The following is a 23,776-nucleotide window of genomic DNA, read 5'->3' as shown; positions in this document are numbered from 1 at the left end:
GCCACTGCACTCCAGCCTGGGCAACACAGCAAGACCCTGCTTCTGTGGGGGAAAAAATAAGAGTGTTAAGGAAGTTGAATTTTATCTTCTGTACAATTTGAAACCACCAAAGAGTTTTAGGCAAGGAAATTAATGACTCTCCCTGTATTATTGAGGCTTATAGCTTCCATGCCTTTTATCACACTTGTCTCATTGCACTCATACGGCAGATGCTGTGACAGCTTTGTGTTCTCATTGTAAACTGTAAGTGAAATAAATGTGGACCACATAAATAAATTGATTAAATAATTGATTATCTAATACAGCTATAATTGTAAGGCTCCATCAGTTTAATGATTCTCAAACTTTAATGTGCCTATGAGTCTCCTGGGGAATCTTATTAAAATGCAGGCTTTGTTCCAGTAGCCTGAACCAAATTCTGGGATAGCCCAAAACTCTGCATTCCTAACAAGCTCCTGTGCCACAGTTTACACCTTGAGAAGTAAGTGTCCAGAAGTCATTATATTTCAGTTGTTTTCAGCTGGAAGAAAGAGAAAATGGAATGCAAGGACCAAATAAATAGAAGTGAAATGATATCATCCAGGCCCAGGGTCTCTCTGTCTCCTTGTTCTCCTCTTTAACACTTGGGCCCCTCATGGCCTCTGATGGCAGCTGCAGTTCCAGAATCACTTCCTGACACTCAGAAGTCCAGAAGAAGAAAAATACTGTATCTATGTATATCTTTCTTGGGAGGAAGAAAGTCTTTTCTAGACCCCCAGAACCCTTTTCCTGTCCCTGTGACCAGAATGGGGCTACGTATCCAACCCTAACTAAATCACGGGCAATGTCTGCAAGGGGATTGGGAATTCCATACTTGGCCTGGATTGCATTGTTTTGTTTTGTTTTGTTTTGTTTTGTTTTGTTTTGTTTTGAGATAGGGTCTCGGTCACCCAGGCTAGAGTGCGGTGTCATGATCATAGCTCACTGCAGCCTCCAACTCCTGTGCTCAAGCAATCCTCCTGCCTCAGCCTCCTGTGTAGCTGAAACTACAGGTGTGAGCCACCACACTGGGGTAATTTTAAAAATTTTTCGTAGAGATGAGGTTTCACTATGTTGCTCTGCCTTCTCTCAAACTCCTGGGCTCAAGTGATCCTCCCATCTCAGTATTCCAAAGTGCTGGGGATTACAGGCAAGAGCCACCACACCTGGCCTGACCTAGATAAAATCAGGGTCTACTGTTAGAACTGGGAACTGGGGAGAAACTTGAGTAAAGCTGTGTGGTTCCATTAGAAAGAAAGTGGAAGGAGGCAACCAGCAGTGTCCACTACACTATAATATTCAATTGGATTTACTGCTTATATAGAGACCTGTGGGTTATCTATATATAATAGGAACTTTGGTGATTTTTCTCAAGAAAGTTAAGTACAAATGAAAAAGTGTTAGCCAATATCCATTAAGAAGCATATGGAGTTTAAGGCAGAAAAATTGCTTGAGGCCAGGAGTTCAAACCCAGTCTTGGTAACACAGCAAGACCCCCACCTCTATAAAAAATTAAAAATAAAGAAGTATATGAAAACAAATATCTCGTGATTTGTGCTGGATGGAGAGGTCTGGGACTGTGGGAAGCATAGTACCTGTTCTGAAATCTACAGCTTTGGGCCAAGAAAACAGAAGGAACTAAAGCAACCTACTCTATAAACAAATGAATTGTTTCACCCCCTTGGCCAACAGTTACTGAGTAATCAATATGGACAAAGAACTGTGTCAAAGTGGCTGGGTGCAGTGGCTCATGCCTGTAATCCCAGCACTTTGGGAGGCCGAGGTGGGCAGATCACCTGAGGTCAGGAGTTTGAGACCAGCCTGGCCAACATGGCGAAACCCCATCTCTACTAAAAATACAAACAATTAGCCGGGCATGGTGGCGGGCACTTGTAATCCCAGCTACTCAGGAGGCTGAGGCAGGAGAGTGGCTTAAACCTGGGAGGCAGAGGTTGCAGTGAGCCGAGATTGTGCCATTGCACTCCAGTCTGGGCAACAAGAGCAAAACTCTGTCTCAAAAACAAAAACAAAAACACTGTGTCAAGGACTTTGGGAGATCCTAACACAAGGTACAGTTCCCTCCCTTAGGAATTCTGCAGTTTAAGTCACAGACATGAATCATGTTGGGTGCAATATAGAGATAAAGATGGCGGAACAAGGGGTTATGGAAGCCCAGAGGAGGGAAGGAATCCTTCTGGACTGGTGGGTTAGGAGGAGGGTGGGGAGGAGAGGAGACCTTATCCAGAGCTAGCCTTGAAAGATGGGGAGATTTTTAGTAAGTAATAATGGTGGGGGACAGAGAAGAATTGGAGAATGGGAAGATGGAAAAAATAAACATTTCTCATTGGGAAAGGGCAGGGAGGGAATATACGCATCCAGCACAAGAGGCAATGTAACAAGACAGGTACCCTCACTGGACTCTTACTATACCCTCACATCAACATGAAGCCATAAGTAACATCAAGCAAGTATCAAAGCCATACAAGCAGGGAGTGAGACAAGGACAATTCCTGGGAAAAGAGAAGCTTCAGTTGTCTTTGAAAAAAATAATGTTCATGGATGAGCAGGGTGGAATGGACAGGGCAGGAGGTCAGAGGAGCGGGCGCGGTTTCATGTTTACAACCCCTAAATATCAGTATCAAGGACAGAAACCGTTTCTTCAATGAATAAATTGCAACAACTAAAAAAGGAGATGCGAGAGGAATCTGTTGATGAAAAGAGACCTAAAAGACACATCAATCTATTCCAACGTGCAAAATGTATTTGAATTCTGATTCAAACTCTAAAAATAAATATGGCACGAGATAATTTGAAGATGTTAATAAATTATAATTTCTAAGGTATTGTGGTTATGTTTTTTTAAAGAATGCTTATCTTTTGGAGGTATATTTTGAAATATTTATTGATGAAATGATGTCTGGGATTTTCTTCAAAATAATACTAGGAGTCAGGGAAAGATACGGATGAAACAGGATTGGCTAGGGTTTGATCATCGTTGCAGCTGGGTGTTGAAGGTCTATTTTACCAGTCGGTCTGCCTTCGTGTATGTTTGAAATTTACTGCAACAGAAAATGTAAAACAAACTACAAGAAAGTGGGCGTCAAGAGTGATGCCTGTCAGGTGAAGCCCCGCCCACTGGCTCCGGCGGCTCCGCCCCGTCCGGCTTCTCTCCCGCGCTCAGCTCTTGCAGGGTTCCGGTGTGTGGTGTTTCCAACTTTCTCATGTCCCCTCGGGAATCCATTCACATCCCATGCCATAAGTCGCTCTGTCAATTCTTGGCCAGGCCCGGCAAACTGCTCCGAGCTCCCAGGAGTCACCCGCCGCCTCTGATCCTGGCCCGCAGCCTCCCGGCTCCCCCGCCCTGGGGCGTTTGGTCGCGCCCGGCCGCCAGCCCTGGGAGCGCGTCCGCGTCGTCATAGCGACGCTCCGAGCGGGCGCCGGCGCCGGCCGAATCCGGCCCGGGAACCACCTCCAGGGTGAGCGGCCTGGGACCTGGGGCCGGGGTGGCCCAGGGTCAGCCGCTGGGGCGCCGCAGCCTAGCTGCTGAGGCGACCGAGCCCCAGGCGGTGTCCATCCTCAAGTCGGCCGTAGCTTGGGTCCGAGGAGAGGTCGGACCCAGAGGCTGACATGAGGATGGTAGCGGGAGCGGTGCACGGGCCTGGGGCGACCCTGACCCTTAGCAGGAGTGGAATGAAAGGTCGCGACGGGGAGGAGGCACTTGGCGGGGGTGAAAGGGCCTGCCCGGAAGAGGATGGGGCGAGGGGCCTAGGGTGCGGCGGTGAGACCCGGAGCCAGGCCTACCGGGGCGGTGGGCTAGCGGGCGTGTGGGCGGCGTGGAGACCGCCTGGCTTCTGGGCCTGCCTGAAGCACAGGGGATGTGAGGCTACGGGAGGAGACGGGCTGCAGGGTGAGCCTAGGGCGGGCGTTGAAGGGCTGGAGGGAAGGGAAGCAGGTGAGGAGAGGGCCATGCAGCCGTCAGCGATGCTATGAGAGGTGGTGCGAGGGAAGGGGAGAACTTCTTTCTGAAAGTGATTGTTAAGCGCCTCCTACCATAGATTCACTGCGAGTCGCTTGATGCTGTCCGTCTCGGGAGTCTGAAGCTCTGAGTCTTCTCCAGAAAAAACAAAACCAAAAAAACACATAAAGATCCACACTATTTAACATTCCATCTCAGAGGCTTTCACTGGCCAGCCTCCCTATTTTAACAAGGCCCCAAGTTAAGAGATTTAGTTGTGGAATGTATAAGGGAATGTGAGATTTGTAAAATGTTCTTAAAGGGCTACAAATTATTAACACCAAATTGCAACAGCAGCGATCATCAGGAACTTCTTACGGAAATGGAACTTAAATGAAGGCAGTCACAGGTTTATGACCGAGATCCACAGCCATCGCACCCATGTTCGCACCTGGCTGCGTTTCACCCTCCCCATCACCCTCCTTCCCACTCCCTCCCTCATCACCCTCCCTCTTCCTACTCCGCCTTCATCACCCCTCCTTCCTAATTCTCCCTTTACCACCCTCCTCCTTAATTCTCCCTTTATCACCTCTCCTACTCCCTCCTCTTCAATTCTCCTTCCTTTACCTCTTCCACTTCCCTCATCACCCTGTTAGCAGAGGGATGGAGGAGGGTAACTCTGAAATGCCAGTGTCCTGTAAACAGTGCCGTCAAATGTTAAAGACTTCCATAGTCACATACTCTAAGAAACTCATTTGGAGAAATCTCTGAAAGAAAAGTCTTATTTAACTGTCTACATCAATATTTTCCAAATTTGTTTGACCGAGAGCCTGTATTTTTCCCTTCTCGGGCCCCTGCAATGAGCTCAAGAAGCATCTCAGAAGTACATTTCAAGAAAAGCTCCTGGGGAGAATCAAGGACCACAGAAGGGTTTGGAGCAATGGCATGACATTGGGTTGCGATGGGTTATGTAAGAAGATTAATGGGACAGCCGTGTGTGGGAATGGAATGGCCCGCAGAGAGGAGAGCCAGGGAGGGCATGAACCACAGTAAACCACACAGAGACGAGGTACATTTATCAAAGAAAGAGAAAAAAATGTGCATGGTTTCTCATGGATGATTATACTGCTGCTCTTTCCTCCCCAGGACATGACCTTTGGCTCTAAAAAGAAGACTCCATTTTTCATGATAAAATGGCAGTGGTGAAAACCCCCAGCAGAGGACTAAAGAATGCTAAAGAACCCTTTAATAATGCATCGCCCCAGCTCTTGAAGGACCTAGTGGAGGAGCCGAAGAAAAGAAAAGAAGTACCTAATCACCTCCTCGAATCAAGTAGGTGGCTAGAAGACAGATTTGCTTTACAACTCACATCTTCACAGGCGAGCCAAAGTCCAGAAAGCATAATGGGATTTTTTAGTGCAGATTTATCTATATCATTTTATAGGCTTATACGAATTTTTATTACTAAGAACAGTCATTCTATTTATATCCATCTGCTTAACTGATAGATTTTTGTGGTGTATGTAAATTAATCAAGTTCTGTTGCTTCCACTTCTTCTGATGTCTTTCCTATCTGCTCCCCCTATCTTGCGTCTCATGTTCAGTGGGCCACTGGGACTCCTCCCCCACCACATTCTCCTCCTGTCAGTTTGCTTCCTAAAATCCTGGCTGGCTCTTATCGCTAATCTGCTCAAACTCCCAACAGTCCCCCTTTGCATACAGAATAAAGTCACAATTCCTTTGCTTGGCCCCCTTCACTGTCTAATCTGAACCTGTCCACCCAGCCCCATCCCCATCGCCATGCCCCACTCATTTCTAGCTCTGGCTACATGAGGTTCCTTCCTGCCCTTCGGACCACAAACATTTTAGACCTTTTTGCCTTTTCATGTACATATCCTGTAGTCTAGAAAGCCTGAGAAATCCTATAGCTATTATGGAAAAGGATAATCATTTTGCCTACATTCTTCCCATTCAATCCACACAACAATACATCATGAGGTAGGATCTATTTACATTTTACTCTTGGAGAAGGTGAAACTCAAAGAGACCACATGATTTCCCCAACATGGCACACCTAGTAAGTAGAGAGCTGGTGTTCAGCCACCAGAGCCCTGGGTCTAGCTCTTAACATGCTTGGTTACCCACCACTCGTCTTTCAAAGCCCATGTCAAATGTGGGGACATAATACTGTATTTGGATATGGTTCTGTTGTCACTGTAGAACTTGTCAAGTGAAAATTGATATACGTGACCATTTCTGGGCCTTAGAAGAAAAATGCCAGTTTTATATCTACTTTGTGGCTCTAAAATAAAATCTTTCAACATTAAAAACATTATAGAATAAGCTGGGTGCGGTGGCTCACTCCTGTAATCCCAGAACTTTGGGAGGCCAAGGTGGTCGGATTATTTGAGGTTAGCAGTTTGAGACCAACCTGAATGAACGACATGTTGAAACCCCAACTCTACTAAAATACAAAAATTAGCTGGGTGTGGTGGCAGGCGCCTGTCATCTCAGCTACTTGGTAGGCTGAGGCAGGACAGTCACTTGAACCCAGGAGGCAGAGGTTGCAGTGAGCCAAGATCGCACCACTGCCCTCCAGTCTGGGTGACAGAGCGAGACTCCCTCCCTCTCAAAAAAATATAATCAATCAATAAAAATAAATAAATTTTTAAAATCACAGAATATGGTAATTTCAGTGCTTAAAAATGACCACATAATAACCTACGGAGGTCATCAGTTCCCCTACCACACCAGCCTTAATCCATTCTAGCTGTTCAGTTTGACCCAAGTGGATGACAGTGACAGCTCACCTGGTGAGAAGAAAAAAAACACCAAATATTTCACACCCACTTCAGATGTACCCTAGAATTATGATGATCAAAGGGATGGGGTGAGGGTGTCTGTGCTTCACAAGATTTGGATGCAGTCAAAGTCAAATGCTGTCATTTGTAAGAAGGTGGACAGTACATTCATGAGGAAGGCAGATTACTGGTTGGAATCCGACAGACCTGGGCTTGATTTTTGTTTTGTTTGTTTGTTTGTTTGTTTGTTTTATGCTCTTTTGAGACAGGGTGTTGTTCTATTGTCCAGGCTGGAGAGCAATGGTACAATCACAGCTCACTGCAGCCTCGATCTTCTGGGCTCAAGTGATCCTCACACCTCAGCCTCCCACGTAGCTGGGATCACAGGCACACACTACCACACCCAGCTAATTTTAAAATTTTTTGTAGAGACATGGTCTCACTGTGTCGCCCAGGCTGGTCCCAAACTCCTGGGCTCAAGCGCTCTTCCTGTCTCAGCCTCCCAAAATGCTGGGATTACAGGTGTGAGCCACCATGCCTAGCTTTGATTTTTGATTACCAGCTGTAGGCAAGTTTCTTAACCTTGTTAAGTCTTACCTCCTTCATCTGTAAAGTAGAAATAATACCTCAAAGGGCTGGAGTGAGGATTATAAACAAATGTATGCATATCAGTGCCTGGGACAAAGCACGTACATAGAGTGGGTTCTCAGTACCTTCTCCACACATTTGCTGCTGCCTAAATAAAGAGCTGGGAAAACTTTTGTAGACCTGAACACTTCTGTGAGCTCAGCCATTTAAAAGGGACATTCACATGACACCAAAAGCAGTTTGAGACTTACCGTTCCGAGTGCTAACTTTTCAGAGCTTTAAGTTTTAATATTACTCTATATCACATTGTAATTCTAACCAGAGGAAATCAAATAAAAGTTAAATACACAGTAATAAAATTAAGTGTGTGGTATTTGAATACTTTGAGCTGGGTATTCATTGCGTAATGAGTAATCTCAGTGCTAGGCAGAGCAAAGACAGGCCATGTGCTCTTTATAAGCTGGTGTTTTATGACAAAGACATGTACAAAATGTGTGAAGAGCAAATTCTTTCACTAGGTAACAATCTGCCTGATTTTGTGTTGTAATGATAGTATCTCCCAAGTGATGTTTAAAAATAGAGAGGGAGAAGGAGTTCAGTTTATTTAGAACAGATAATTAATCTTGTTGACAGCTGGATCCAATGTCTACAACTTTCATATGCTTAAAATGCCCTAAATTAAAGAAAGCTATGTTAATAAGGATCAACTTTAATATTTTCTTTGATGTCTCATGATGTACTTATCTACATTGTTTTTATAGAGGTTTATGCAAAACTTGTGAATAATAAGGTCATACAGGCCAGACCTGGCATAATACATTTTGGAGGCTATCAAGTAGAAAAACAGCACCAACAGATTCTGGTAGGTACTTTTAAAAATGGGATAATTAATCCTCATAATGAAGTGACACGAATGTTCTGAATTTATATTATTCACTTATCTAAAGAACAGCATAATCAGCCATAGTGCAAGTGTAAATTGGGCCAGAAAGGTAGTTCTATGATGAGAAACTTTAAGGTTGCATCAGTGTCTTGGACAAGTTACTTTCCTCCTGCCAAAGGCTCCGCTTGCACTCTTTCCAAATATGTGTCACTGCTGAGTGACTCTTAGGGGCCAGGTGCTGTGCTTCGTGATTTACATGATTTAATTTAATCCATATGCTAGCTCTGTGGAGGCTACGTTATTCCTCTCATTTTATATATAGGTGAGGAAACGGAGAGTCCTAAAGGTTAAATAATTTATTCAAGGACACAAAGCTGCTAAGTGTCAGAGGCAGAATTTAGCTCCTGGGCTGCCTTTCTCCGCATCACTCTTGCTCCAGGCCTGTAGCAGCAGGAAGAGGGGTGTCCCTTTCCTACGAAGCTCCAAGCAGGGCTTCCTTTTACCTGCTTGGGTCAGATGCCCATGCCTAATCAGTCACTCTGGCCAGAGAGAATTTGTCTAGGTCCAGGGAGGCAGGGGTCAGCCCCACTGAACAGGCTCCTGAAGAGACAGCTGAAGGGCTGGACTGCAAAGGAGCCAAAGCCTATAGCAACTGCAGTTTAGCACAGAGCCACACTGAGTCCCAGCCCTTCCTGGGTCCCCTTCACTGACCTGGATATTGACTGGGGTGGGCTCTGCCTTATTTCAGGGTCCCACCTAAGCATCCTGTGCACAAATGGACCTAAACAACCTCAGTGACTTCACCATGATCCCCTAGTCATGCCTGGCAGGACTTCTCAGAACTACTCCAGTTTGGCCCTAGATCCAGGCCAAACTGTCCCCATGTATTGTTGGGGAGGGGCAGAAGTGGGCTCTTTTTACATGTGCCCTCTGAGACTCTGCCTTTGTGTGTGATGGCCCTCCTCTGGCCCTGTCTCCAGCCACCACAAGACTCCACTTTTAGATGTACAACATTCTTAGAAGCCGTATCTTAAGGTAGATCATTTTAAGAAAGTTCTAATCATCACGTTCAGTTGTTTAGAGTGAGGCAAAACACTGGAGGAAACTGACAAATAGTAAAGTTATCAGGAAGGAAATTTCTCTCAGGAAGACCCCAAAGAACAGAGGAGAACACAGTTTCCATGAATCCTTATACAATGAAGTGAGTAGCGAGAATAGGTGAGGAGGGGAACCTGTTAGGTGCCAAGTATTTCCTCTTAGGGAAAGGGTTTGGATTTGAACCTGTTATTAGGAACTTCGCCCATCAACCTCCAAGGTCACATTTCTTACAACACAGCATCAAAGACCAAAGTAAATGATTCATTTTGAAGCCTACTGATGCTGGTTATAAGGTTTGCTGTCTATGCTGTGGTAGGATAGATCTAAAATAATTATGATTCATAATTGCTCATTGTTTATAAATCAAATATATGCCAAAAGCTAAGATAAAATTTTATTACTTGCTCCTTATCCTTTCTTTCTTTTCTTACTGCTTTATTGAGTGATCATTTATTCCCATAAATTTATCCATTTACAGTATATATACAATTCAATAATTTTTAGTATATTCTCAGAGTTGTGCAACCATTGCCACAATCTAAGTTGAGAATATTTTTATCACTTAAAGAAGAAACCCCACACCCACTTTCAGTCCCTCCTCATCCCCTATTCCCATCCCACTCCCACCCTAGGCAATCACTCATCCAGTTTCTGTCTATAGATTTGCCTCTTCCTGGACATTTCTTGTGAATGCAATCATACAATACATGGTCTCTTGTGACTGACTTCTTTCACTTAGCATAGTGTTTTCCAGGCTCATCCAAGTCATACATGTAGCAGTACTTCATCCCCTTTTATGGCTGAACAGCATTCCATTGTGTGGATAGATCACATTTGCTTTATCCACTCATCAGCTGATGGATGTTGGGTTGTTTGCACATTGGGGCTATCATGAATGATGCTGCTATGAACATTCATGGGCTTGCTTTTGTGCACATATTTAGCATTCTCTTGAAGATATACACAGGGGGAGCATTGTTGGGTTATATGGTTTGTTAGCTTCCTGTGGCTGCCATACCACAAATTTAGGGTATTAAACAAACAACTAAAACACAGGAGTAAGTCGTAAAGACTTACTCCTGTGTTTTCTTCTAAGAGTTTTATAGTTTTAGCTTTCGTATTTAGACCTATGGTTTATTTTGAGTTAATTTTTATGTATTGTGTGAGGTAAGGGTTCAACTTCAATCTTTTGTGTATTCTACCATTATTTGTTGAAAGGACTGTTCTTTCCCCTATTCAATGGTCTTGGCTCTCTTGCTGAAAATCAATTTACTGTAAATGTAAGGGTTTATTTCTGAACCCTCAGTTATACTCCATTGATCTCTACGTCTGCACTTATGGAAGTACCACACTTCATTACTGTAGCTTACAGTAAATTCTGAAATCAGGAAGTGCGAGTCCTCCAATTTTGTTCTTTTTCAAGACCATGTTGGTTATTTTGGGTTCCTTGTAATTCCAAATGAATTTTAGGATCAGCTTTTCAATTTCTGCAAGAATACTTTTGGGATTTTGATGGGAATTGCATTGAATCTGTAGATCAATTTGGGGAATGTTGCAACCTTAAGAATATTAAGTCACAATTCTTTTTTATAATAAATGTTTTATAACTTTTGTCACTAGCCTTAGGATATTTTCCACCTGTGTGGGTTCGGAAGATGAGGGCTTACCTTCCTTAAAATAGACTTTCCTCGGAATTACATAGGCATAATTAGCTTTCTAACAGTCCTGTAGTTTCAAGAAATATTGACATTTTTTAAATGATGGCAACTATTAGAGTTAATAATGAGCCGGTAAGTTAAAAAGTTGCTATATCAAAAAAATTAACAACATAACACTTTTGGGTCACAACATAGCTTTTTAAAACTGGCCTCTTTTTTTTTTTTTTTTTTGCTTAGTATAATGTTAATGATTCCAATAGTGTTACTAAACTTAAAATTATTTTAGCCTCCTCATAATTTTAATCATATTATTGTACACTTTACTATTTCTTTAATTGGTCTCTTTTTTTGCATATTACTTTGTTATCTCTAACGAAGTTGTACTGTCTGGTTGATGTTACCTTGTTTCTAATAGAGTTAAGGGTTTTCTTCTGTTTAATTCCACACACAGTTGGTGAGAGTCCCCATTACATGCCAAACAAAGTGTTGAAGCATCATGGGAAATGCTAAGGTGAATAAAATCAAGGAATTTTCCAAGTAGCAGAAAGTGTTTCAAAACCACCAAATAGCTCATACATGAGATTGGCAAGCAAGGTGGCATGAGGAAGTCAGAAGAAAATGTTCTGTAGAGAAAAGGCACCATTTCACCTCTGTAGGAGGGTGTTAGAGGCATGTGGAGGAGAGGCCATTGGGGATAGCCCAAAAGCTAAGTAGGAAGTGGGGAGAAAGCATTCGGGGCTCAGAGGAAGACATGCAGGGGCTCGAGCCAACAAATGGCCTATTTGGAGGCTGGTTTGCCTGGATGGTAGGGCTTTGGAGTAGGTAATGGAGAAGGTGGGACATGTGGGTTGGGACAAGAATATCAACATAAGGAGTGTGCATGTGATTCAGAAAGCAGCAGGAAGTTAAGGAAGTATTTTTGAGCAAGGTTATGATGCATTTGAGGAAGATCAACTTAGTGGAATTTTAGAGGATGATGTGGTTCTTTTCTTTCATTAGCATCCACTAGGGAAACATGAATGAGAGAAACTAAATACTAAGAAATAAGATTTTGTCAGGTAGGATTGAGCTTTGGAAGATTGCAGCCATCACAATGTCTAAGATTCCTTTGTCCTCCCAAGAATCAATTTTGACTTTCTTCCTTTGTGGGTGATTTCATCCCCACTAAGAATTCGTGGGGAGCAAGGGAGTATGGTTTAGTTATTGAAAAAGGTATGGGGGCGGAGCAAGATGGCCGAATAGGAACAGCTCCAGTCTCCAACTCCCAGCGCGAGCGACACAGAAGACCGGTGATTTCTGCATTTTCAACTGAGGTACTGGGTTCATCTCACTGGGGAGTGCCGGACGATCGGTGCTGGTCAGCTGCTGCAGCCCGACCAGTGAGAGCTGAAGCAGGGCGAGGCATCGCCTCACCTGGGAAGCGCAAGGGGGAAGGGAATCCCTTTTCCTAGCCAGGGGAACTGAGACACACAACACCTGGAAAATCGGGTAACTCCCACCCCAATACTGCGCTTTAAGCAAACAGGTACACCAGGAGATCATATCCCACACCTGGCCGGGAGGGTCCCACGCCCACGGAGCCTCCCTCATTGCTAGCACAGCAGTCTGTGATCTACCGGCAAGGCAGCAGCGAGGCTGGGGGAGGGGCGCCCGCCATTGCTGAGGCTTAAGTAGGTAAACAAAGCTGCTGGGAAGCTCCAACTGGGTGGAGCTCACAGCAGCTCAAGGAAACCTGCCTGTCTCTGTAGACTCCACCTCTGGGGACAGGGCACAGCTACACAACAACAACAACAACAAAAAAGCAGCAGAAACCTCTGCAGACGCAAACGACTCTGTCTGACAGCTTTGAAGAGAGCAGTGGATCTCCCAACACGGAGGTTGAGATCTGAGAAGGGACAGACTGCCTGCTCAAGTGGGTCCCTGACCCCTGAGTAGCCTAACTGGGAGACATCCCCCACTAGGGGCAGTCTGACACCCCACACCTCACAGGGTGGAGTACACCCCTGAGAGGAAGCTTCCAAAGCAAGAATCACACAGGTACACTCGCTGTTCAGAAATATTCTATCTTCTGCAGCCTCTGCTGCTGATACCCAGGCAAACAGGGTCTGGAGTGGACCTCAAGCAATCTCCAACAGACCTACAGCTGAGGGTCCTGACTGTTAGAAGGAAAACTATCAAACAGGAAGGACACCTACACCAAAACCCCATCAGTACATCACCATCATCAAAGACCAGAGGCAGATAAAACCACAAAGATGGGGAAAAAGCAGGGCAGAAAAGCTGGAAATTCAAAAAATAAGAGTGCATCTCCCCCGGCAAAGGAGCGCAGCTCATCGCCAGCAACGGATCAAAGCTGGACGGAGAATGACTTTGACGAGATGAGAGAAGAAGGCTTCAGTCCATCAAATTTCTCAGAGCTAAAGGAGGAATTACGTACCCAGCGTAAAGAAACTAAAAATCTTGAAAAAAAAGTGGAAGAATTGATGGCTAGAGTAATTAATGCAGAGAAGATCATAAACAAAATGAAAGAGATGAAAACCATGACACGAGAAATACGTGACAAATGCACAAGCTTCAGTAACCGACTCGATCAACTGGAAGAAAGAGTATGAGCAATTGAGGATCAAATGAATGAAATGAAGCGAGAAGAGAAACCAAAAGAAAAAAGAAGAAAAAGAAATGAACAAAGCCTGCAAGAAGTATGGGATTATGTAAAAAGACCAAATCTACGTCTGATTGGGGTGCTCATGAGGGGGGAAAATGGAACCAGTTGGAAAAAACACACTCTTTCAGGATATCATCCAGGAGAACTTCCCCAACCTAGTAGGGCAGGCCAACATTCAAATCCAGGAAATACAGAGAACGCCACAAAGATACTCCCTTGAGAAGAGCAACTCCAAGACACACTGCCAGATTCACCAAAGCTGAAATGAAGGGAAAAGTCTAAGGGCAGCCAGAGAGAAAGGTCGGGTTACCCACAAAGGGAAGCCCATCAGACTAACAGCAGATCTCTCGCAGAAAACTCACAAGCCAGAAGAGAGTGGGGCCAATATTCAACATTCTTAAAGAAAAGAATTTTCAACCCAGAATTTCATATCCAGCCAAACTAAGTTTCAAGTGAGGAGAAATAAAACTTACAGATACAAGCAAATTAGAGATTTTGTCACTCACTAGGCCTGCCTACAAGAGAGACCCTGAAGAAGCACTCAACACGGGAAAGGAACAACCGGTACCAGCCATCTCAAACATGCCAAAATGTAAAGACCATCGAGGCTAGAAGAAACTGCGATCAACTAACGAGCAAATAACCAGTTAATATCATAATGGCAGGATCAAGTTCACACATAACAATCTTAACCTTTTAAATGTAAAATGGACTAAATGCTCCAATTAAAAAGACACAGACTGGCAAACTGATAAAGAGTCAAGACCCATCAGCTGTATAGGAGACCCATCTCACACGCAGAGACATACATAGGCTCAAAATAAAGGGATGGAGGAAGATTTACTGCCAAATGGAGAACAAAAAAAAGCAGGGTTGCAATACTACCCTTGATAAAACAGGACTTTAAAACCATCAAAGATCAAAAGAGACAGTAGCGCCATTACATAATGGTAAAGGATCGACCAACAGGAAGAGCTAACTCTCCTAAAATATATATGCACCCAATACAGGAGCACCTAGATTCATAAAGCAAGTCCTAGAGACTTACAAAGAGACTTAGGGACTCTACAATAATAATGGGAGACTTCACACTCCACTGGCCAACATTAGGACAGAGATCAACGAGACAGAAAGTTAACAAGGATATCCAGGAATTGAACTCATCTCGCAGCAAGCAGACCTAATAGACATCTATAGAACTTCCACCCCAAATCAACAGAATATTAATGCTCTTCTCAGCACCAATACATCGCATCTCTTACTCCAAAATTGACCACATAATTCAAAGCACTCCTCAGCAAATGTACAAGAACAGAAATTATAACAAACTGTCTCTCAGACCACAGTGCAATCAAACTAGAACTCAGGACTAAGAAACTCAATCAAACCCGCTCAACTACATGGAAACTGAACAACCTGCTCCTGAATGACTACTGGGTACATAACGAAATGAAGGCAGAAATAAAGATGTTCTTTGAAACCAATGAGAACAAAGATACAACATACCAGAATCTCTGGGACACATTTAAAGCAGTGTGTAGAGGGAAATTTATAGCACTAAATGCACACAAGAGAAAGCAGGAAAGATCTAAAATTGACACTCTAACATCGCAATTAAAAGAACTAGAGAAGCAAGAGCAAACACATTCAAAAGCTAGCAGAAGGCAAGAAATAACTAAGATCAGAGCAGAACTGAAGGAGATAGAGACACAAAAAACCCTCCAAAAAATCAATGAATCCAGGAGTTGGTTTTTTGAAAAGATCAACAAAATTGACACACCACTAGCAAGACTAATAAAGAAGAAAAGAGAGAAGAATCAAATCGACACAATTAAAAATGATAAAGGGGATATCACCACCGACCCCACAGAAATACAAACTACCATCAGAGAATACTATAAACACCTCTATGCAAATAAACTGGAAAATCTAGAAGAAATGGATAATTTCCTGGACACTTACACTCTTCCAAGACTAAATCAGGAAGAAGTTGAATCCCTGAATAGACCAATAGTAGGCTCTGAAATTGAGGCAATAATTAATAGCCTACCAACCAAAAAAAGTCCAGGACCAGATGGATTCAAAGCTGAATTCTACCAGAGGTACAAGGAGGAGTTGGTACCATTCCTTCTGAAACTATTCCAATCAATAGAAAAAGAGGGAATCCTCCCTAACTCATTTTATGAGGCCAACATCATCCTGATACCAAAGCCTGGCAGAGACACAACAAAAAAAGAGAATTTTAGACCAATATCCCTGATGAACATCGATGCAAAAATCCTCAATAAAATACTGGCAAACCGGATTCAACAACACATCAAAAAGCTTATCCACCATGATCAAGTGGGCTTCATCCCTGGGATGCAAGGCTGGTTCAACATTCGCAAATCAATAAACATAATCCAGCATATAAACAGAACCAAAGACAAGAACCACATGATTATCTCAATAGATGCAGAAAAGGCTTTTGACAAAATTCAACAGCCCTTCATGCTAAAAACGCTCAATAAATTCGGTATTGATGGAACGTACCTCAAAATAATAAGAGCTATTTATGACAAACCCACAGCCAATATCATACTGAATGGGCAAAAACTGGAAAAATTCCCTTTGAAAACTGGCACAAGACAGGGATGCCCTCTCTCACCACTCCTATTCAACATAGTGTTGGAAGTTCTGGCTAGGGCAATCAGGCAAGAGAAAGAAATCAAGGGTATTCAGTTAGGAAAAGAAGAAGTCAAATTGTCCCTCTTTGCAGATGACATGATTGTATATTTAGAAAACCCCATTGTCTCAGCCCAAAATCTCCTTAAGCTGATAAGCAACTTCAGCAAAGTCTCAGGATACAAAATTAATGTGCAAAAATCACAAGCATTCTTATACACCAGTAACAGACAAACAGAGAGCCAAATCATGAATGAACTTCCATTCACAATTGCTTCCAAGAGAATAAAATACCTAGGAATCCAACTGACAAGGGATGTAAAGGACCTCTTCAAGGAGAACTACAAACCACTGCTCAGTGAAATAAAAGAGGACACAAACAAATGGAAGAACATACCATGCTCATGGATAGGAAGAATCAATATCGTGAAAATGGCCATACTGCCCAAGGTAATTTATAGATTCAATGCCATCCCCATCAAGCTACCAATGAGTTTCTTCACAGAATTGGGAAAAACTGCTTTAAAGTTCATATGGAACCAAAAAAGAGCCCGCATCTCCAAGACAATCCTAAGTCAAAAGAACAAAGCTGGAGGCATCACGCTACCTGACTTCAAACTATACTACAAGGCTACAGTAACCAAAACAGCATGGTACTGGTACCAAAACAGAGATATAGACCAATGGAACAGAACAGAGTCCTCAGAAATAATACCACACATCTACAGCCATCTGATCTTTGACAAACCTGAGAGAAACAAGAAATGGGGAAAGGATTCCCTATTTAATAAATGGTGCTGGGAAAATTGGCTAGCCATAAGTAGAAAGCTGAAACTGGATCCTTTCCTTACTCCTTATACGAAAATTAATTCAAGATGGATTAGAGACTTAAATGTTAGACCTAATACCATAAAAATCCTAGAGGAAAACCTAGGTAGTACCATTCAGGACATAGGCATGGGCAAAGACTTCATGTCTAAAACACCAAAAGCAGCGGCAGCAAAAGCCAAAATTGACAAATGGGATCTAATTAAACTAAAGAGCTTCTGCACAGCAAAAGAAACTACCATCAGAGTGAACAGGCAACCTACAGAATGGGAGAAAATTTTTGCAATCTACTCATCTGACAAAGGGCTAATATCCAGAACCTACAAAGAACTCAAACAAATTTACAAGAAAAAAACAAACAACCCCATCAAAAAGTGGGCAAAGGATATGAACAGACATTTCTCAAAAGAAGACATTCATACAGCCAACAGACACATGAAAAAATGCTCATCATCACTGGCCATCAGAGAAATGCAAATCAAAACCACAATGAGATACCATCTCACACCAGTTAGAATGGCGATCATTAAAAAGTCAGGAAACAACAGGTGCTGGAGAGGATGTGGAGAAATAGGAACACTTTTACACTGTTGGTGGGATTGTAAACTAGTTCAACCATTATGGAAAACAGTATGGCGATTCCTCAAGGAGCTAGAACTAGATGTACCATATGACCCAGCCATCCCATTACTGGGTATATACCCAAAGGATTATAAATTATGCTGCTATAAAGACACATGCACACGTATGTTTATTGCAGCACTATTCACAATAGCAAAGACTTGGAATCAGCCCAAATGTCCATCAGTGACAGACTGGATTAAGAAAATGTGGCACATATACACCATGGAATACTATGCAGCCATTAAAAAGGATGAGTTTGTGTCCTTTGTAGGGACATGGATGCAGCTGGAAACCATCATTCTTAGCAAACTATCACAAGAACAGAAAACCAAACACCGCATGTTCTCACTCATAGGTGGGAACTGAACAATGAGATCACTTGGACTCAGGAAGGGGAACATCACACACCGGGGCCTATCATGGGGAGGGGGGAGGGGGGAGGGATTGCATTGGGAGTTATACCTGATGTAAATGACGAGTTGATGGGTGCAGCACAGCAACATGGCACAAGTATACATATGTAACAAACCTGCACGTTATGCACATGTACCCTACAACTTAAAGTATAATAATAATAAATAAACTAAAAAAAAAAGAAAAAAAAAGAAAAAGGTATGAAGCCTCAGTTCGGCTTCATTCGGCTGCAGAATGGAGGCCATGTCTGTCTTTCATATTGCTGCTTCCCTGGCACCTTATGCAGTGCCTGAGTGAAGGCACCCAACAAGCACTTGTGAGTGAAGGATGTGGAACTCACTTTATTATAAGAGTTGTGAGGTTATTAGAAGAGTGGCAGAGGCTCACTAATCCCAAGGAAATACAATGTAAAGTCTAGGTGGTCATATTGCTTCTATCAGACATTAAATCAAACAGAAATAGATAAAAGTCAAGTGATTTCATCTTAATAACATTCTCGGAAATCTTGGGAGAGCCAGCCCCCAGTTTCCACTGGCAAATTGAAGCGGAAGCCTAAGGCAATTGCCTTGAAATTCTTGCCAGACAAGGTGGAAAATCCAACAACTGCTTTTATCTTGGTTTTGCTACAGCAAACTATGCAAATTGCCCAAGAATGGAATGACTGAATGTGTATTTAAAACCACAAATAAATTGTTCATTAACATTTCAGATCAATCCAGCTCTGGCTAAAGGATCTGAAACAGTGTGCTCGCATTCATATTGAGATCAGTGTTTCAATTTACTTTAAAATTTCAAATAATGGTCCTTGGTTTTCTCAAAGCCAAGACCCCTTAAATTTGTTTTTACCTTTGTGGAGTGATTTGGTCCTGGAAATTATTAAGTAAATAATCCATCAATTTTCCTTCAAGATAACCAGTGTTGCTGTTGCCAGCCCAAAACAAAATTGTTAGCCTAAAAAGTCTTATCTTAAATAAATGAACAGTTTCTTCTGGCTTTGTCAAATAGTAATATTTGTTTTTATATTAATTTACATTAGAGACCTGTTCTATTACAGCCTTAGAGACCCCCAAGATCTTGCATCTCAAAATCAGGGCCATGAATCCCAGTGGCTGCTCAGAGTGTGGGGATGGGAGAATTGAAGCCACAGTATAAACATAGCACATCTTTCTAGAGCATCAATTTCACTCTTACATTTTGGAGAAATGCAATATAGAGCAAAATTTTAGAGCGAATGCATGACGAAGATGCATTTTAAAATAAAACACTTTAAAGAACTTATAAGGCTGTTTGAATTTTGTCCCCAGATCCCTCATGTTAAGTATGGACCTTCTTTGAGAAGCTGTGCCACTGAGCTTGCAACTTGCAGGCTGAAGTATTGTGTTTGAAGGTTAGCCCTGACCCACTCCAAGCCAAGACTTCACTGGAGGGCAGGTTCTGCCGTTCCCTCTAGAAGGAGGAGAATAGACTCTCCTGAGGAGACACAGAGGGAGCCTGAAGCAGCATGGGATTGGGGGTGACGAGAGTTGGGAGCCCTCTTGAGGAAATTCCTATAAATCCTGAGTAACGGCTGTTAAACTTATGACTACTTGATGTGTGGTTGATGGTTTTTGTGGGGTTTTTGTGGAGTGGGAAGCGGTTCTGAAAAACTCTAGAAGGGGCTGAATTTCACTTTGGAGTAAATATGGTGCCCTGTGGAGACAGCACCAAGGAAACGGGGACCCCCGGGCCAGCAGAAGGTCAGCTCCCAGGGGAACAGAGATCCCAGAGGGACTGGGAGGTCTACTGACCCAAAATTGAAACACAGGGTAAGATTTCAGGCAATTTTATCTTGCCTAAGGGTAACGTTGGGTTGCTTGTGTTTTGTTATGTTTTCAAATGAACTCTTCGTATTAATCTAACGTATACTTTCTAAGCACTTGATTCGTTTTCCCAAGGTTTGTTTTTCCTTTGATTGATAATTATTTTTCCCAGTTTTAGTTATAAATGGAAAGGCAGGACTGGCATTTTATCTCTGAAGGGATATTATTTATGATGATCTAAAAATAAAGCTGATCTGCTGATAAAGTATAAAAAGAAAGATAGGAAATGCAGGCTGGGCACTGAGATGCGCTGAGCCATCAGACAGTAGGATGTAGTGGAAAGAGCCCTAGCCCAGAGCTGGAGACCGGGTTCTAGGCCCAGGTCTTCCACTCACCTTGTGGCATGGACAGTTCCAGGTCACTGTGTCTTCATGAAATAAGGATGTTGCACAAAATTGGCTCTGCAGTCTTCCTGAGCTCAGACAAATCTTTGATAGGACAAAAAACATGGATGATTATAGGAAACAATGAGTACTTGCAACCAAAAATTGAGAACTGCAAAATTAATAAAATCTTCCTGTTTTGGAAGTCAGTCTTTTGGATGTTGACTTTGTTTACTAAAGCGTAGAGAATAAGCTGTTCATTTTTTGCTATAATTTGTCATGTTTTGTTGTTGTTTTAAGTTCATTGAAAAAGCTCATTGGCACAATGTCCCCTGGAATTGTCTTAGGCATTATTTGGTGGAAATATCCCTGCCCACACCATCACTGTGTCTGCTGCCTGCCTTCTTTGCCATCTGCCATGTGGGTCACAGCTCACTGCAGCCTCAAACTCCTGGGCTCAAGTTATCCTCCCACCTCCACCTCCTGAGTAGCTGGGATTACAGGCGTGAGCCACTGCACCCAGCTACCCAGGCCTTCATTCTCCACTCGTCTCCGTTTCACTTCAGATCTCAAACAGAAGCTGAACATTTTCTTCCTGTTTCTGAGCTCTTATTAACTAAATATCTACACTTTTGTTTGAGTTTGTTGTTTCTTATTTCTCTGTTGATCCAAATGAACAATTCCAGATCAAGAATCTTTTAAAGGTAGACATGGGAAACTATAGTCAAATAATGTATCTTTTACTATCACAAATTGAATCTATGTTACTCTTTAAGAAAATCATCTAGTATTTTCTTATTGCTAATTTTTTTTCTTTTTCTGTTTTTTTTTTTTTTTTTGAGACGGAGTTTCGCAATCTCGGTTCACTGAAACCTGCACCTCCTGGGTTCAAGCGATTCTCCTGCCTCAACCTCCCTAGTAGCTGGGATTACAGGCTCCCACCACCACACCCAGCTAATTTTTGTATTGTGGGGTTTCACCATATTGGCCAGACTGGTCTCAAAACTCCTGACCTCAGGTGATCCACCTGCCTTGACCTCCCAGAGTGCTGGGATTACAGGTGTGAGCCACTATGCCTGACCCTCCTATTGCAAATTTTTTACTCACTTGACAATATAGATATTATGTCATGAATTCTGGCATGCCCCCTTCATGTTCAAATGGGTAGTGGTTAGATTTGGATTTGCTCTGACACACTCAGGTTGGAGGAAAGGTCAGGTCTCTTTATTTGTCCATAGGTGCTGGCTGGATCTCCAGTCTTGGGAGTTTAGGTTCCTGTCTTCCTTGGGACCATTCAGGAATACTGGAAAAATGGAGCCAACCCAGCAGCTTGGAGGACAGATCTCCGTTCTGGTCTTCTGCCCATATTGTTGCTTGTTGGAAACTGACCTAAGCCAGTGAGCTTATTTCTAATTGTCAGGCAGATATTGAGAGTCTGACCCTGACAGCATGTGGGAGTCACAGGTCCACTCCTCAGCAGCCTTGCTACAGGTGGTCTGCTGCAGCGAACAGGTCTGAGAAGACACTGCAACGCATATGAACACTTACTAGCAAGCAGGCAGAAAGATCATTGTGTTTGTAATCTCACAAAGTCCCAGCTATGGCTCCTGGTGGGGAGGCTTTGATGGCAGCAGATGTGACAACTGGCTGACCGGATACTTTAGTAAAGTACAAAGCATGGCGCCTGGGAGGGAGTCTGGGGCCCTTGAATGTCATTCTAAAGGATATTGGTCTTTTGCGCTCACCAGATTCTCATACCCCCTTTTTTTGAGAGTGGAAATGCCTGGATAATATTTCTAGTTAATCCATAGATTCTGAGTATCCTTTCTGCTAATGTAGAAGACTCTCCAGAATGAACTTAGGTGGCATAATTGAAACACTCTGGGGGCTTCCTCTGGAGTGTAGATGCTGGGTTAGGATCCTTCGGTGCTCACAAAGCACTCCTAGAGGCCGGTCGCGGTGGCTCATACCTGTAATCCTAGCACTTTGGGAGTCTGAGGCAGGTGGATCATGAGGTCAGGAGTTCGAGACCAGCCTGACCAACATGGTGAAACCCCGTCTGTCTCTACTAAAAATACAAAAATTAGCCAGGCCTGGTGGTGCGCACTTGTAATCCCAGCTACTCAGGAGGCTGAGGCAGGAAAATCACTTGAACCCAGGAGGCAGAGACTGCAGCGAGCCAAGATCGTGCCACTGCACTCCAGCCTGCACAACAGAGCAAGACTCCGTTTCAAAAAAAAAAAAAAAGCCCTCCTAGAGTGCAGATTGCTGATTTCCTCTGAGCTTAACCACTCCCAGGGTACATATTAAAACCAGTTGATACACCCTTGTTTGTTGCAGTGTTCTTACTGAATTATTTTTAAGTAATAACAGATGATAGAACCACTTCTGCTTCCAGTTCTTCCTGGACTCCAGCTTGAGAACTTCACAGCCCTCCCCCAGTGAGAAGCATGGGGACAGAACTCTTTGTTAAGGTTCCAGGCCTGGGGCTGAGTGGCCCCTCTCCATCCTCAGGTGGGTCCTGTCACCCCAGGACTCTGAGTGTGATGGACTCAGCACACCTCTTCTCCCAGCCTCTCTCACAAGGGCTGCTCTCATGGGTCTGGCCCCTGGGAAATCATCCCTTCACCAAGACTGCCCATGTACAGGGCCCCTTGGAGGCCAAGAGAGGCTTGGGAAACTTTTTGTTTGGGCTTTTAACAAGTTTTGTAAGAAAAGGAAGATACACCAAAACAGGGTCACAAAAATTGTAGTGCTTTAAGAATGCTCGCATGTAACACATAAGAACGTTTTAAACACATGCATGACCAGACACAGTGGCATATACCTGTAATCCCAGCACTTTCAGAGGCCAGCATGAGAAGATCCTTGAGCCCAGGAGTTCCAGACCAGCCTGGATAACATGGTGAGACTCCATCTCTACAAAAAATAAAAATTAGCTGGGCATGATGACGCATGCCTATAATCCCAGCTACTCAGGAGCAAAAGCAGGAGGTTTGCTTGAACCCAGGAGTTCAAGGCTTCAGTGAGCTATGATTGTGCCACTACACTGTAACCCGAGCAACAGAAAGACCCTATCTCAAAAATAAAAAAATAAAAAAGCAACAACAAAAAAACCACAGGCAAACACAAGTGTGCCCTCATCGGGAGGGAATGTCTAAAGTCTTACTTAGAGCATTGAAGAATGTCAGGCCTCAAGCAATGGGCCTTCCAAGCCCCTGGGACAGGCCCAGCCTCTGGCCTAGACGTCAGAAACCAAAGGTCTCTTAACCTTCCCCTGGCCCAGGCAAAGCTCAGATCCTCAGAATTCAAAGTTCTTGTCTCCCTTTCAAACAAAGGAAGGGAAAACACCTCTTTCCTCAGAGACCCAGCTGACGTATCCACCAGATGATCCTGCC

General features: G+C 43.3%; 1 protein-coding gene across 5 annotated transcripts in view; it reads left to right on the top strand.

Annotated features, from left to right (window-relative positions):
- The first annotated feature begins 3,395 nt into the window (after nt 1–3,395).
- Nucleotides 3,396–23,776, top strand: part of CFAP221 (cilia and flagella associated protein 221) — a 118,247-nt gene continuing 97,866 nt past the window's right edge. The window contains exons 1-3 of one of the 5 annotated variants that reach the window (XM_003909214.4): nt 3,396–3,494; nt 5,120–5,305; nt 8,124–8,224. In XM_003909214.4, the coding sequence (XP_003909263.2) occupies nt 5,167–5,305; nt 8,124–8,224 (240 nt within the window). In that variant the 5' untranslated portion in view covers nt 3,396–3,494; nt 5,120–5,166. Of the gene's footprint in view, nt 3,495–3,903; nt 3,926–4,803; nt 4,944–4,993; nt 5,043–5,119; nt 5,306–8,123; nt 8,225–23,776 lie in introns of those variants that run through there. The other 4 variants (XM_017947936.3, XM_017947934.3, XM_017947935.3 and 1 more) reach the window with 4 other exon arrangements.

Source organism: Papio anubis, chromosome 10 (genome assembly GCF_008728515.1).
Source record: "Papio anubis isolate 15944 chromosome 10, Panubis1.0, whole genome shotgun sequence".
NCBI lineage: Eukaryota > Metazoa > Chordata > Mammalia > Primates > Cercopithecidae > Papio > Papio anubis.
The sequence above is the reverse complement of the archived record's forward strand: the minus strand, read 5'-3'. Positions and strand labels throughout refer to the sequence as shown.